The sequence below is a fragment of the Osmerus mordax genome, chromosome 17, assembly GCF_038355195.1.
Source record: "Osmerus mordax isolate fOsmMor3 chromosome 17, fOsmMor3.pri, whole genome shotgun sequence".
Lineage (NCBI taxonomy): Eukaryota > Metazoa > Chordata > Actinopteri > Osmeriformes > Osmeridae > Osmerus > Osmerus mordax.
This window is the reverse complement of record NC_090066.1, coordinates 5,357,971-5,372,316: the sequence shown is the minus strand read 5'-3', so window position 1 is coordinate 5,372,316 and position 14,346 is coordinate 5,357,971. Positions and strand designations below refer to the sequence as shown.

Sequence of the window (14,346 nt, the reverse complement as noted above, 5' to 3'; positions counted from 1 at the left end):
TGTCTGCCTGACTCGTCTGATCAATTAATAAACATTATGTTTAGAAAACAGTTTTAGCACAATTGACTCGGATGTGAGCTGGCAGACTGCTACTGTATTTCCTAAATCGCTGTAGGGCATGCGTATTTACTCAGCGTCTCCTCATCTTCGCGCAGTCGAAAAACTAATTGAAAGGATTAACGTGAACTTTGACAAAATACGAGGAAATTATTGAAGGGTAAATATAACTTCTGCGAAATTGTTCTGAAATGTAAAATGTGTTTCTGCAGATAGGGCAAAAACTTACTTGTCAAAACATACCTTTACTTATTCAGGAAGTGGGCTACCAAAACGTATGTGTTAAAAAAAGGAACAAGTCAAGCTTAACAAGCATAACTATGCAAGTAACAACTACCATATCTTTATAAGAACAATGTCATGTTTTACTTGAAGAATCCCATTTTAACTAGAATGGCAGAATGGTACACCAAACTGAGGACCGGCCAGCTGTTGAAAGCCAAAAGTTCCTTTCTACATGATCTATATGAAAAGGATATATTATGGTGTTAATCTCCTGGAAAACGTTATTAATGTGTGTAATTTCATTATTATCTCAAGAGGATGTTGTCGTTGCTGTATACTGTGATAGTTTGGGATGAAACTAATTCAATTCACTGCTGTATAAATAGCCAAAGTATACTTCCTTTTTGATGACCTTTAGCTAAATAAGGGATTAAGTTTCCACGGTGAACCGGTATCACAGGAAGGGAAGGGATTAAAATTGTATGAAAAGAGACTTTGCAGGTGCAAATTATGAATGACACCCTCACTCAAACGATTCACTCCAAATACCTGCCAATAGCCAACATACTAAACTGTACTCAACTGGGTTTAAAATCAGAAAACACATGGTTTTGTTTCTCCAGATGTGGAAATCGGTGGTGGGACACAATGTTAATGTGAAGGTGGCTTCAGAAGGGGATGACTGGGAGACCGACCCTGATTTTGAGGTGAGCAGCCGGGCTTGATGTTGTGCAGGATGAGGCGTTTATCATGGAGCTATGTGCAAGGAATACATTGCTGTTGACTTGATCATTCTCTAATCAATACAACCTCCCATTGGACTTTGTTTTGTTTGTGCTAGAAAGTTTCTATATTCCAATAACTCCTTAAGTCATGTTGAATCATGCGAGGAATGTGCATAGACATCTTCTGGTTCTGTTTTCCAGAATGACGTGTCAGAGCAAGAACAGAGATGGGGATCCAAGACTGTGGAAGGGTCTGGCCATAAAGAGCACATCAGGTAACCAAGCATGGAAATATTTAAATAGATCTACAGGGCAGATGAAACATAGATGATTCGGGATTACTTGGGAGAAACAGCAAATTCAGGTTGTGCAAGCACCGAGCACAGAGCTCAATAACAGTAGAAACAGGAAAAGGAAGTGAAAACAGCATATGCTGACAACAAGCAGCAAGTCTTACCTTATATGGGATGGCGACTGTCAGTACACCAAAGGGCTGGGTCAGCCCACACAATCAGCTGTATTATTAAATCCTATAGCCATAAACACTAGTTCTTTGATGTCTGCATACTGTGTCTATGTGTGCACATGTGTGTGTGTGTGTGTGTGTGTGTCTCCTCTAATGCCCCCCTCTCTCCAGTGTTGCAGAGTTGAGGCAGAAGGTGTCTCAGGAGTACGAGCATGTGAAGAAGAAGGAGCAGGCGCTGGCACCACAGGCCTCCTACGGCTATGGAGGCACGTTTGGAGTGGAGAAGGACCGTATGGACAAGGTTCGACTCCGACATATACAAAATCAACATAGAAAAGTGAACATAATAGTTGGTGATGCAATCTCAATTTGAACTTTTAAGGCGGCTGATAGTTTGGTTGACCCCTCTCAATGTCTGGGACTCTGATTGACTGTGTGTGATTACCCAGGGGGCTGTGGGGCATAGCTATGTGGCTAAGGTTGAGCAGCACTCATCACAAACAGATGCTGCGAGGGGCTTCGGGGGGAAGTTTGGAGTTCAGAAAGACCGTGTGGACAAGGTGAGACATACATTATGCTTTTCCAAACCAACCCTCTTAATATGAGAAAAGACACCATGGTTAGATACAATGAGTGGTATTGTATGAAAGGCAGTCATTATAATTCACGTTTAAATGTCCCCTGCTTCTGTCAGTCTGCCATGGGCTTTGAGTACAAGGGAGAGGTGGATCAACATACTTCTCAGAAAGGTACTGGTCATGGCAATACCCAACCATGGTAGCATAGTAATTGCCCCCTTGGTTACCCTAAACATCTGTCACCTGCTGCTACCCTTAAGATTACGCCAAAGGATTTGGAGGGAAGTATGGAGTGGAGAAGGATAAGGTTGACAAAGCTGCCATGGGTTATGACTATAAAGGAGAGACAGAAAAGCACCAGTCCCAAAAAGGTCAGACCTGTATATTTTCCTTATGAATCCTTCAAGTATATATTTATTTAAAATACTGCCAGCATGTTGTTACTTGATACTGAATTATTTTGTCATTCTTCTCTTTCCTTCTCCGTTACTAGACTACTCAAAGGGATTTGGGGGTAAGTTTGGTGTGGAGAAGGAGAACGTGGACAAGGCTGCTTTGGGTTATGACTACAAGGGACAGACAGAAAAACATGAGTCGCAGAAAGGTGAAGTACTCACAGATTGTTGCTGTGAACAATTATGTCAGATGCAACACAATATTGACTATTTGCCCTTTATTCCCAGACTATTCTAAGGGCTTTGGGGGACGGTTTGGAGTCCAGGAAGACCGCATGGATAAGGCAAGTATTAAAGACATATGATAAAATATCCTGTCCTATTTCCCTTTTTTTCCCCATTTGTCCATTTATTTATTTGATTATGTCTCTAGAATGCAGCAAACTTCACAGATATGGAGTCTCCTACCTCAGCCTATGAGAAGACACAGCCATTGGAGGCCTGTTAGTATAAACACGTTGTAATGCTGCCTTTGCAATGTTTGCTGAGAATATACAGTAATGTGTTGCTCCCATGTTTTTATCTTGCCTCAGATCATTTTGTAAGCCAATATTGGCTTGTCAATCTGTGGTTTCCAATAGTTTCCCAAAACTTTTTTTGTGTTGTTATTCTGTGTAGCAAGTGCACGTGCTGGTAACCTAAAGGCACGGTTTGAAAACATGGCCAAGGCATCAGATGAAGAGAACAGAAAGCAAGCAGAGGAGGAGAAAGCCAGGAGACAGGCCAGGGAGAAAAGAGAGCAGGAGGAGGCCCGACAAAGACAACAGGTAGTAAGGAAGATCATTTAAACACAGACACGCAAATACAAGCATTTGCGTATGACACAGTGGTTCATGCATCTCCCTAGGAACGGAACAGCAGGGAGGTGGAAGAGGTGGAGGAGGTGGAGGAGCAGCCTCCCCCACCGTTACCAGAGACCAGGAGGGGCCCACCACAGCTGCCCCGGGCACTGCCTGAGGTACCCAGAGACGAGTACGAGCCAGAGGTACTGTCAACTACCTCAGTATGAAGGACCCATTCTATTATCAACTAAAGTGTTCCAGAGAGCCATCCTTTGACTTCTTCCTCTGTGTCCTCCGTAGTCTCAGGTGGAAGAGGAGCCTCCGTGCCTGCCCCCTCGCTCAGCTGACGTGCTGCCGGAGGAGGCCCCAGAGGTCCTAACACCCGTCTTCCCAGAGCCACAGTTGGAGGAAGATGATGGAGACTATGAGGACATCGCTAACATCGCTGAACCAAATGCAGCTGGTTAGTGTGCCACACCTACTGTAGGTCAGAGGCTATGGAGCCAACCTCAGATATGTGTCTGATTCAATTCCAGCTGACTCCTGTGTCTTTTAACAGCTGTGGAAAAAGACTATGAGGATCTTACAGATGGCTTGACTGCAGTGGCAATTTATGACTACCAAGGAGGTATGTAATGTTTACTGTTATCAAAGGTGTGTATAAAATGTGTTCAAATGCCTTCCATTCAATTGTCTCGACTCTTCTCTTTTAATATAGAGGCTGATGATGAGATATCTTTCAATCCGGATGACATGATCACCAACATAGAGATGGTGGATGAGGGGTGGTGGAGGGGACAGTGTCATGGACGCTTCGGCCTCTTCCCAGCCACCTTTGTGCAGCTGCAGCAGTGAGCTCACTGTGTTGCCAGGCTCAAACTCATTTTCACCTTTTAGGGCTTCCGTGAACCTCCCATCACACAGGAAAGTCTTCATAGCATGTGCTACTTTCATGAAGCCAGCATGATCAACGGTTAAGTGCAAATATACTGTATTGAATAGGCAAGGCATTCAGATATGTTGTCTTGTTCAAAGTTATTGTATTTTAAACTGAAATTCTATACACATGAATTACATTTCAATATTGACAAGTGTTCTATATTTAATAGGCACATTTGTGCCACATATTCCATGAATCTGACAAATGTTATGAATAAACTGCCCGCCCCCCCAAAACAAATTGTCATTGATCATCTCTCATCTGGAATTGCCATTGGATTCTACAACTAAAAGTAAATGCCACTGACATTGCCATTAGTGCATCAAGGATCAAATTACTGGAACAGAGCTACCCTTTAGGGTAAAGGTATAACCAGCTACCATTATTAATGTAGCAATGTTTCATTTTTCTTTAAATCCATTGAAGATACAATGGCATTTTATTAAAGTTGATTATGTCCATAAATATGCTGCATTCAAGATTAGAATTTCCTTAAGGTTACAGGTACACCTAGTAACAATGGTCAGGACATAGCTGACTAACAACCATCTCTCACATTGCCACAACATAAACAGATGTACAGAAAATAAGATGAGTGGCACAAGTCAATAAGCTACATTGCCTTTAACCCCCGAATTTCAACAATTCGCAAGAGTTCAAGGCCACGGGTTATACCGAAAATGTGTTCGAAATCATGACACATGCATTCCCAGGATCAGGGTGTTGTGTTGAACAGGTTAGGTCCAAGGAATAGTCCTTTCGCTTTTCAAGTTTACCAAGCCATGCCTTTCTGCTTCTTGGCCTTTCCTGATTTCTTGCCAACCCGTTTGCCCTTCAGTTTCTTGGCCTGCCGTTGGCTCATCCACGTGGGGTACTGTCCATGCTCATCCAACAATGTTTTCTTGTTGCGCTTGCTGTCCAAGTCCATCTTTCCATCTAAAAGGATAAAAAGCAAGAGTCAAACTTATGAATTCTTTCATTGGGGAGGATGCCAGGTTCATATACACACAGGCAAAACATAAACCCAGGTTTGACAACCAGATAAGTCTTTAATGCTGTTTAAATGTTTGAACTTTAAGTCACTCACCATCACCATCATCCCCATCCATAACAGCGTCAACTTTCTTTTCCTTTATCTTCTCTACTGGCACCACTGTGACAATCTCTTGCATATCATCCATGGAGATCTCGCCTTTCCCACCATGCGCCAACGCTTGCTTCAGTCTGGCAAGTTCTTTTGGAGCATTCTTTTTCCGTTTCTCGGCACGCATCTTCCTCTTCCATTTGCTTCTCAAACTTTTGGCCATTGTAGATTCTGAAAAACATTATTAACCTCGTTATTTTTATTCGGATTATGTTCATGTGTGTGATAAAATTGCAATCTGGTTAAACCCACCGCACCATTGTGTGCAATAAAGTCGATTGGATTATTAAAAGAGCATACAAATCTTTTAGAAATGTGCCCTTGCTAGCTAGCTAGCTATCTAGCGTTAGTTGAAACTGGCTGAGCATTGACTTTTGCTTATTTTAGCTAATATAGCTAGCTCGTGTACTTTCGATTTTAGCTATACTCTTGCCTACATAAATCTGACTAGCTCATCGAACCACGAATTTACTTATCTACCTATGTATCTAATGTAAAAAGGTTATTCACTTACAATTGTTGGTGGTCAGGTTTCTGCTCGATGTATCCCTCTGCGTAAGGAAGCACACGTGTCTGATTTCCGTATTGGAGTAACAACGCACCTGATTGGTTGGTTCGTCTGTCCTTGAAGATTTCCACACATTATTGGTTACAGTGCAAACTGTAGAGGAAACCCGATGATTGTAAACAAACCAGACACCTCTCAAGCTTGGTTCCATTCCTTTAAAGCTTTCGCCCACCATGTCATTCTTGAGAATTTGGGTTTACGTTTGCTGCTAAGTGAATTAGCTAATACATCTGACGAAGCATCAAGTTGTCAACGTAGGTTTTCATTGTACAGTTTAAGCAACGAAGAAGAACCGAAGAAGAAATAATGAGCAACTCTACCTCACTTGTCAATACTCGTTGCTTTGGATCTGAACACCATAGCCCCGCGCTAAATGCAAATATAGTACGGACACACAGCCTATTGGATTTGGCTTCAGAACAGTTGATGGTTCTCAGAGATTTCCGTAATGCACTTGACACATGTGAGAGAGGTTTGGAGAGTCTCACAGATAACGATGGTGAGCAAGAGGACTGCAGGTGAGTGGTACCGACAGATGGAAAACGTTAGGTTGTCTAATTAATGTGACTTGGTTAGACGTTTTTAATGATTTCACATTTTGTTTAATTCACTTTGCCGATGTTTTGCCATTTTTGCAACCCTATAAGATTTTGCTACTTTGGGCAAACCTTAATCTTGCTCAGCGCAAACGCAATACTTCCTGTTTTCACGTTCTGATAGGTTGCAAAAAACGAAGGACACCGGTACAAGTAGCCCTTACTGACACCCACTTTGGTTCTAGGTATGCAGAGTTTAAGGCAGCACTCTGCATTTTGGGTATACAAGCTTTGGCTGAACTTAATCAGTGGCGTGGGGTACTTCAATGGATTATCCAGCAATACGAGTGCCCTGAGAAAATGCCTGCCAAAATAATGCAGATGTGGTAAGGAGCTGATTAACTAAGAAATACCTTTCATGTTTGGTGTACCTTTGCTCTGTTTTGAATCTTAAGTAACCAGATTACATATAGTTATGTTAACATAATTATCTGTATTGTTTTTAAGCATTCTTCTTTACACCAAAGTGGGTGAACAAGCCATGGTCCAAGAGGCAGGTAGAAGTTGGCTCCACTACCCATCCAACAGAAGTCAAACTGGGTTCAGGACAGTAGCAGAGCTGTACCTGCTGCATGTCCTTACGCCCCTGGGCCTCCTGGAAGAGGCTCGGGACATGATCCTGGGAGAGGTGGGTAGTGATGCCTTCACAGACGACCAGAAACAAACAGCGCTGGATATTGTGGAAGATAAAAAGAATCAAAGTCCTGCACAACCCCCGGGCCCTCATTGTGGCTCTAGCCCAGATGTGACAGCAAGACTTGCTACGCCTCAAGGTGCAAGCTCACTTTTTATTTATACTTAATAAGATTAAGTATGAACACTGACCCTCATGTGTTGTTGTTGTAAATTGTATAATGCTGGTAGTGAAACAGTCTGTGTGTTTGTGTGGGACAGGGTCTGTGGTTCAGAAGCTTAAAGCCGTGCTGCGGTTTCTGTGTAGAAAGCTGTCCGTGGCTACTGTTGGGTCAATCCCTCTACGAAGAGTATTTCTGGCTTTCATCCTTCTCTACATGCTTTTTGTCAGGATAGATCCAGGTAACAAGTTAGTGTTTTTTGATGTGTTTGTGCTATTAAAGTATACAGTATGTAAATAAAATACACAAGGGACTCATATCAACCTCTGTTATAATACTTCATTTGATTCACTCAACCCATCATCAGTAAAAAAAACTTTGCCAAAAGATTTTTCCCAATGTGATTTCTCCACAGCTCTTCAGTCATCTTTTCCTTGGATTTCAAAGCTGTTGCAAATACTGAAGCACATGTGGAATGTCATGTTTGCACCTTACTACCGGACACGTGCACAGAGCAAACAACTTTAAAATACTCAACTTGCACTGGGATATCCTGCAAAAACGGACAAGAAATTGTGAATTGATTGCATTTACGCTTAAAATCAATAAGGTGCTTATTTCTGAAAGGATATATCCACCATAATTCAAAGAAATCAGTAAAAGCTGGTAAATGAAAACTAAAAATATTCATGATAACAAATAGATTGTTATGGTTTATTTATTTGTACATGTACATTACATTTAACCAACCTTACTTTTGCACCATAGGCTATGCAATACCAGCCTTTGTTATGAAGATCATGGAGCATAAGTTTGGGTAGCTGTAAACAAATTAATTGATAACGAGGCTGGGTTATCAATTATTACAATAAGAGAGACTGTGTCGACGACGACTTGTGTTTAATGTTTCATGATTGCTGAACTAATTGAATGATGTAGTTCTCAGAAATGCCTATTATTCCATTGTTGAAAAATGAAATAGGGATGAGAAACTGTTGCGTCTAATCAGCGATATCATGTAATAAAGTTACACCCTCGTTCAACGGCTGTCTTCAGTTTATTGCTGGTAGGCCTACTGCCTAAAGTTTCGTTTGTGTGATGCTAAATGGAGAATAGAAAGCGAAACCTAAGTGCCCTACTGTTCTCTGTGCGTAGTCCTACATGGGGTGTCGCTCGGGGGTTTAAAGGATATGCAACGTCCATGAGTATCGGTTTACATACGTGTCTGACACCGCGCTGTGTATTAGAATTCACAGATTGTGATGCTGTTTATTAAATACTATGGCAGGCAGTGGTCAATCAAGGTATTATCGGTCGTATTATCTTGGATCACATCTGATTAATAGAACACAAGGTAGGAATGCAAACATGAGCAAGCTAGAACATACAACACGCATCACCTGCCAATTTGTACAATCATTTCGCTTGAATCAACGCGGCTGAAGACAGACGTATGTTCAAAAATAATGATGTGATTTGATGACTAGGCATACGAGGGCTCGTGAACTATGGTTTGTCCTGCTGTGTAAATGCATTGCTGCAGAGTTTCTGTGCCACCTGGGAACTGGTAGACATACTTGACAAGTAAGCAAGGTTACACAAATAGTTTCTGAAACTCAAAAATTAATCACCAGACATTTAAGTGTAGTGTATTGTACGTGGTTTGGCTCGAGATGGTTTGTCTGTTGTCTCGGCTACTACTGTACACCAAGTTATAATACTGTCTTTTTTTAAAGGTGGAATCCACTGCATGTTGAAAATAAGAACCGCAATGTACCCCTGCAGCTAAAAGAAGTGTTCAAAGCCATGCAGAGTGACCACTCACAACCAGTCTCCCATCATGACTTCCTGAACTGTCTGGACAACAATTGCATTCGCCGTATGATACTGCCCATGATTATGTGAAATGAATCATGTCAATACTATGGATTTATTTCACCAATGTTGAGTAGGTGATTGCCAGGCCAAAACATTGTGTTGTGGATGTCTTCTGCAGTTTATGTGCAGCATGATGCGGATGAGGTATTCCTCTTGATTCTGAACTTCTTACAACGACAGATGGACGATGACACCTTGGTATGCACTCTATCATGTGACAGAAAACATGCCTTAATTCTGAATGTTTTTCCTATGTGGTGGTTCTAAATCTTAATTTCCAAATAAATATATCCTGATCCTATGTGAGCTGGAATTCTATATCATGCCTCCCCAGATGCAGGCGATCCTCTCCCTGTACAAGGTTTCACTAGAGACAGTCCTGCACTGTAGAGATTGCACATACATCCAGTCCTATACCAGCTTCCTTCTCAGCCTCCCACTACACATCAAAGAAGACCACAACTCTTTGGTGAGTTGTGCCATAACTTCGTTTTAAGCCTTCAAGTGAGCAGTCATGGCTATGCATTTAATTTTCTGTTTTTCATTGCCTCTGAGATGTCTTTACACTTCTAGGAAGATTGCATTAAGTCCTTCCTTGAGCCCGAGGTTCTGAGAGATACTGAGAAGTGCTATTGTGAACAGTGTGGAATGAAGACATGCGCTACACGGGCAAGCTCACTAAATTCCTATGTGCTGCAGGAATCTAGTTATCTTATTATCTTTTACTATCTATAAAACTATAGCATTGTGTGAATTCCATGTTCAGATAAGTAATCTTCTACTTTGTAATCCAGGGTTTCAAGATAATCTCATTGCCCCCTATTTTGTGCCTGCACTTGAAGAGATTCCGCAGCTATCATGACTATACCAAGAAGTTGCAGTGCAAAGTCACTTTCCCTGAAACTTTTGATTTTTTGGAGATTGTGAAAGAAGAGACACTGTCACAAAAATATGTTACGGTATGACTAAAATATGTTTTGATATACAAATGCAAGTCACTGATTATCTCCCTGCATTGGGAAATACGAGTTGTAAACCTTTTCATGTTCTCATGTATGTGTTCTTACAGAATGGCAGCAAGTACAGTTTGTGTGCTGTCATAGTGCATATCGGTATTGCCATGTTTGGGCACTACACTGCCTATGTTCATCATAAGGGGGACCAGAGCTGGTACTATGCAAATGACAGCTCTGTGCGGAAGGTAAACTCTGATGATAAAACCTTATAATAACTAGTAAGAACAACAGAATGTATTGTTTTAGGGCTGTTGAACAGAGGCATATTGTGTGAAGTATTTTCTGTCATTCATTCATAGGTCGGTTGGAGTGATGTGCAGAGCTCTTATGGAGGTGATGGCAGGTAATATCAACATGGATTAATCAAATAATTAACTTCACTTAGTGAAGTCAAAAATATATTTATTTGAGGAAGTACGTAGTTGAACTATGCATAATGTTGTCTACAGAGAGAAGACTGCATACATGCTGCTGTACAGGAGAGACACACAGGAACAGCAGTTTGATGGCACAGAGACCCTGTGACTTTAGAAAACAGGGGCCCTATGTAAAGGGACTTTCAGATGGCGGTCCTCTTGTACACTAATTTAATTTAGGTTATCATGTAATGGTATCTTTTTTATGTATTATGCTAATGTATTTAGCTCACTAAAATCAGAGAGAATTATGTCATATTTAAATATTTGTACCACAATCTTATTATTTTATTGTTGTACAGGGGAGATTACTGGTAACATATAGAGTTATGGCCAAGCCATTTTGGAGTCAGAGCAGAACAGTTTCAAATGTACCACTAGGTGGACACAAAGACTTTTAAAACAAAGAGTTGCTCTGTCATTTCTGACACCACATATTGAGACAGTTCTAAGACACTGCTGAGTTTAATATTTAGTGTGTGTGGTGCAATAGGTCATTTTGGAGGTAGATATTTGCACTTTAATTGATTGGAAATGTGTGAATCATTGTCTTTTAACTGTGGGCACATCTTTTGGTTGAAGTGCTCTTTTTTGGTTTCATTCACTGTCCAAAGCAATAAAAAACATTCCTGGCAGCTGAGACTGTGTTCTACTTTGCAGCACCAAAGGGGTGATTGCAGTTTTAAGATTCAGATCAGCTTGCATAGTCTTAATACTAAAATACTGTATATCTGGTTTGCAATGTCATGCTAAGAATCTGTCATGTTTATGTAATTGGCGTCCCTATTTTTCATTCCACCAACACACAAACACAATAATAACATGACACCTCAAGGTAAAGGACAGAGTATTCCACTTTTAACCCCCAATGTTCCGCTACTTACAGCTACAGTATGGGTGCTTGGTTAGGCTGTCTGGGGAAGTCTCTCCCATAGTTAAACCAGACTGTTCCCACTACCTCAGCCAGGAGACTGAGGAGCATGTGAAATGGTGCCTGTGTGCTGGCCTGGCTCTGACAGAATGGAACAAGTCTGTACAGTGCCACAGGCAGGAGGCCCCATGCTTAGTCATCCCAGTACCGTTTAACACAAGCACAGCCTTCAATGTAGGGGCCTGTCCCACCCACAGCTAGACGGGAGCAGGGCTGTGTATGTGTGTTCTGTACAGTCTGCATCTTGTTAACGGTTGTGTCACTGCAGGCTTGAGGCTCTCCAGCCAATCAGAAATAGCGTAGGGATTAGTTCACCTCTCTTGTTCTATGAAACTCAGCATTATTGTTTCTGAGTGTAAATTGTTTCGTTTTACTTTCTCTGATTGAGGAAAAAATCCTTATGTTTGCGCTTGGTACATATGTCTTTATGGACTTTTGAGGACTAATGGTTAAAATTGTAAAAATATTTTTGACATTTCCCTGCAACTCAGTGTCAACAAAGTGTCAACTGACAATCGCTTACAATACTCCACCTTTAAAATAAATACTTTTTCCATTGAAATGAATCAAATTAATTATTAATACCTCAATACAAAGAGACCAACACCCACCAGATGCTGTGCAATGAATGTTGTGTGATCAAGTGATGGCCAGCATGTGCCATAGGTTTCACTCAAAGAAACACCTGTCAAGGCACACCTCACTTTCAAGCACATCTGAAACTCACTGCATGGCTCAGAGATGGGGAACAGCTCCAGGGGCGGTTTAAACCTCTGCTCCACTAAAGGGACATATTCTTTTCCATTCATGCATGCAGCGCACATGTCTGGTGTCTACAGCTCTATTGTTGAGGCTCCAGCCTGTTGTCTGGCCTTTGTACTGTGATTACCTAGAGACCTTGTGTGATTACACTGGTCACCTTATGGACTATAATGCAAGTCTGTTGAAAACATATACCTGTCAGTTTAGTCAGGAGACAATTGTAATGATCGAAGTATTGGTATATTTAATAGGTTTACACAAGGTAATTTCTAGAACAGTATAACAGTAAGTTATAAAAATTATATTTTGCTTGCTAAGTCATTGTGCCACTACAGCTACAAGATTTGTCAAGCTAAGAGTGAGGATCGACATCGTACCAAGTGACAACGTGGTCGCTCTCCTTGGCTCATAGTAGCTGGCATTGTTACAGTAGATGACATTTCACAGATGTTACTCTGTGGCAGCTGTGAAGTGGTCCTGGAGGTTTTTTTGGTGGAAGTTAGAGGTTCACTAATGCTTTTGGGGTTTTGTTGATGTGTGTTTACCAGTTTCTAGGTGAGTTTATGTGACTGTGATTATTCTTGGATGAAGCAGGATTTGGCCTGTTCTAGAATGGCTCTTTTGTCTTTTATATTTTCCTCTTTAAGTATGGAGGTATTGAGGAGCTTAGATCAATGCTCTTTGGGGAATGAATCTTTGTGACATTTCCTCACCCTGCCAGTATTCCACCTCCCTTTCCAATGACTGCAGCACTAGTTACAATATACTGTAATATGGCTGTAGTCGTCCTCTCTGTCTTCCACCCACAAAGACACAGTGAAAAGAGAGGTTTGATGTGGTTGGCATTGTCTTTTAAGCCATCGTTTATCCTACTGAACTGTTGTAGGCCAGCTTGCACATGGCTCTATCAAAAGACAATTTTGATTTAAGGTTTGCAGTCTGAAAGACTTTCAAGCATTATCGGCATGAAACGCGAATTCATAAGAATAGAGAGAAACTCTTCCTTCCTGTACTTTTATCATTTCCTCTTTTTTCAGTCCAGGGCTTTTTCACTAGCCTGTTTGATTTAAAGGTAAATGCTCATTCGCACAATTATGAGATTAGGAGAAGGAAAGAAGACCCAACATCCATTCACAAGCCCAGTCACAACTGCTTGTAATCTACTATAATCTCAGTTAACCCATCTTGCATGATCTCAGGGGTGGCAGAAAAGCTCATATGGCTGCTCTGTGGTTACGTAATGGTTTTCAGAAAGGAAATGATTCGGTTTCAGTGTTCATGTTAACTTTGTAGGCTGGTGACCATGGTGAAGCCTGGTTGTTAATAGCAAACAAGAAGTGAAGGCAAATGTCTGCTGCATGACTGGGATTTTTCCTATTCATCATGCTATTGGTAAATCGAATAATGGAATGCAGGGCACTGTTAACTATCAGCTGCTTCTCTCTTACAAAGTAAAGGCATTTTATACTGGCCTCCCGAAGATTATTTACTGATTAGTTGAACTGAATCATGTCTTTAAGTGAATATCAATTAGACACATGCAGTTTAATACATGCGTCCTGTATCTTTTACCCTTAAATTATCTGGTTAACCTTACCTTAATCTGCTGTGCAGTCAGGTGTTACAACCATCTGGTGATGTACTGAGGCAACCTTGTGATTTACTTTGATTGGTGGCCTATGACCTTTCACCTTTGCTTTCAAGATGGTGACCCATGGCTCGTGTTCATACCAGTACTCACAAGGTTCCTCACAAGAACCTTTGTCTAAAATGGGATATTCCCAGACCTGAGTTCAGCGGCTGTATTTCCTCTGCTAGAATTGACTGTCATGTTGCTGGGAGACGTAGTTCAGCTTTCCCTACTTACTTCATAAAATATCTACTCTTGAGAGAAAGAGGCAGTCTGGACGGTCAGGAAGTTTACCTCTTCTCTTGGTCAGTTCTACTCCCGAGGAATCTTGGCAGCTGGGGGGTAATAAAGAGCACATCTGCTGCGTCTTCTAGGAAAGAGGA

General features: G+C 41.3%; 4 protein-coding genes across 7 annotated transcripts; 3 read left to right on the top strand and 1 right to left on the bottom strand.

Annotated features, from left to right (window-relative positions):
• The first annotated feature begins 102 nt into the window (after positions 1-102).
• On the top strand, positions 103-4,167 carry hcls1 (hematopoietic cell-specific Lyn substrate 1). Its single transcript, XM_067254283.1, has 15 exons — positions 103-217; positions 906-989; positions 1,209-1,282; positions 1,645-1,774; positions 1,923-2,033; positions 2,168-2,222; positions 2,312-2,422; positions 2,545-2,655; positions 2,735-2,790; positions 2,880-2,949; positions 3,125-3,273; positions 3,354-3,491; positions 3,589-3,751; positions 3,848-3,916; positions 4,007-4,167. Exons 2-15 carry the CDS (start codon positions 906-908, stop codon positions 4,141-4,143), a joined length of 1,458 nt encoding a protein of 485 aa, XP_067110384.1. The 5' UTR covers positions 103-217; the 3' UTR covers positions 4,144-4,167.
• Positions 4,168-4,377: 210 nt separating this feature from the next.
• llph (LLP homolog, long-term synaptic facilitation factor) lies at positions 4,378-5,950 on the bottom strand. 2 transcript variants are annotated; one of them, XM_067254286.1, is made up of 3 exons: positions 5,887-5,950; positions 5,316-5,543; positions 4,378-5,164 (listed from the first exon to the last, which is right to left on the bottom strand). In XM_067254286.1, the coding sequence occupies exons 2-3, from the start codon at positions 5,533-5,535 to the stop codon at positions 5,001-5,003; spliced, it is 384 nt and encodes a 127-aa protein (XP_067110387.1). In that variant the 5' UTR covers positions 5,536-5,543; positions 5,887-5,950; the 3' UTR covers positions 4,378-5,000. The 2 variants fall into 2 exon arrangements, with proteins under 2 accessions (XP_067110387.1, XP_067110388.1); XM_067254287.1 differs by having other exon boundaries at positions 5,322-5,543.
• Positions 5,951-6,040: 90 nt separating this feature from the next.
• Positions 6,041-8,371, top strand: pex26 (peroxisomal biogenesis factor 26). 2 transcript variants are annotated; one of them, XM_067254284.1, is made up of 5 exons: positions 6,041-6,458; positions 6,722-6,862; positions 6,984-7,309; positions 7,431-7,571; positions 7,746-8,371. In XM_067254284.1, exons 1-5 carry the CDS (start codon positions 6,247-6,249, stop codon positions 7,856-7,858), a joined length of 933 nt encoding a protein of 310 aa, XP_067110385.1. In that variant the 5' UTR covers positions 6,041-6,246; the 3' UTR covers positions 7,859-8,371. The 2 variants fall into 2 exon arrangements, with proteins under 2 accessions (XP_067110385.1, XP_067110386.1); XM_067254285.1 differs by having other exon boundaries at positions 7,477-7,571; positions 7,746-8,360.
• Positions 8,372-8,490: 119 nt separating this feature from the next.
• On the top strand, positions 8,491-11,275 carry usp18 (ubiquitin specific peptidase 18). 2 transcript variants are annotated; one of them, XM_067254464.1, is made up of 10 exons: positions 8,491-8,684; positions 8,818-8,914; positions 9,067-9,209; positions 9,327-9,406; positions 9,543-9,677; positions 9,782-9,877; positions 10,003-10,167; positions 10,278-10,409; positions 10,524-10,567; positions 10,674-11,275. In XM_067254464.1, the coding sequence occupies exons 1-10, from the start codon at positions 8,612-8,614 to the stop codon at positions 10,747-10,749; spliced, it is 1,041 nt and encodes a 346-aa protein (XP_067110565.1). In that variant the 5' UTR covers positions 8,491-8,611; the 3' UTR covers positions 10,750-11,275. The 2 variants fall into 2 exon arrangements, with proteins under 2 accessions (XP_067110565.1, XP_067110566.1); XM_067254465.1 differs by lacking the exon at positions 9,782-9,877.
• The last annotated feature ends 3,071 nt before the right edge of the window (positions 11,276-14,346 follow it).

Bases quoted from the DNA above. Each gene is read 5' to 3' on its own strand.
- hcls1 (XM_067254283.1), top strand. From the start codon at position 906: ATGTGGAAATCGGTGGTGGGACACAATGTTAATGTGAAGGTGGCTTCA. The intron at 990-1,208 runs GTGAGCAGCCGG...TCTGTTTTCCAG, and splicing joins AGACCGACCCTGATTTTGAG to AATGACGTGTCAGAGCAAGA. The intron at 1,283-1,644 runs GTAACCAAGCAT...CCCTCTCTCCAG, and splicing joins GGCCATAAAGAGCACATCAG to TGTTGCAGAGTTGAGGCAGA.
- pex26 (XM_067254284.1), top strand. From the start codon at position 6,247: ATGAGCAACTCTACCTCACTTGTCAATACTCGTTGCTTTGGATCTGAA. The intron at 6,459-6,721 runs GTGAGTGGTACC...CTTTGGTTCTAG, and splicing joins GGTGAGCAAGAGGACTGCAG to GTATGCAGAGTTTAAGGCAG. The intron at 6,863-6,983 runs GTAAGGAGCTGA...ATTGTTTTTAAG, and splicing joins GCCAAAATAATGCAGATGTG to CATTCTTCTTTACACCAAAG.
- usp18 (XM_067254464.1), top strand. From the start codon at position 8,612: ATGGCAGGCAGTGGTCAATCAAGGTATTATCGGTCGTATTATCTTGGA. The intron at 9,407-9,542 runs GTATGCACTCTA...ATGCCTCCCCAG, and splicing joins AGATGGACGATGACACCTTG to ATGCAGGCGATCCTCTCCCT. The intron at 10,168-10,277 runs GTATGACTAAAA...GTGTTCTTACAG, and splicing joins TGTCACAAAAATATGTTACG to AATGGCAGCAAGTACAGTTT.
- llph (XM_067254286.1), bottom strand. From the start codon at position 5,535: ATGGCCAAAAGTTTGAGAAGCAAATGGAAGAGGAAGATGCGTGCCGAG. The intron at 5,165-5,315 runs GTGAGTGACTTA...TTATCCTTTTAG, and splicing joins GGATGGGGATGATGGTGATG to ATGGAAAGATGGACTTGGAC.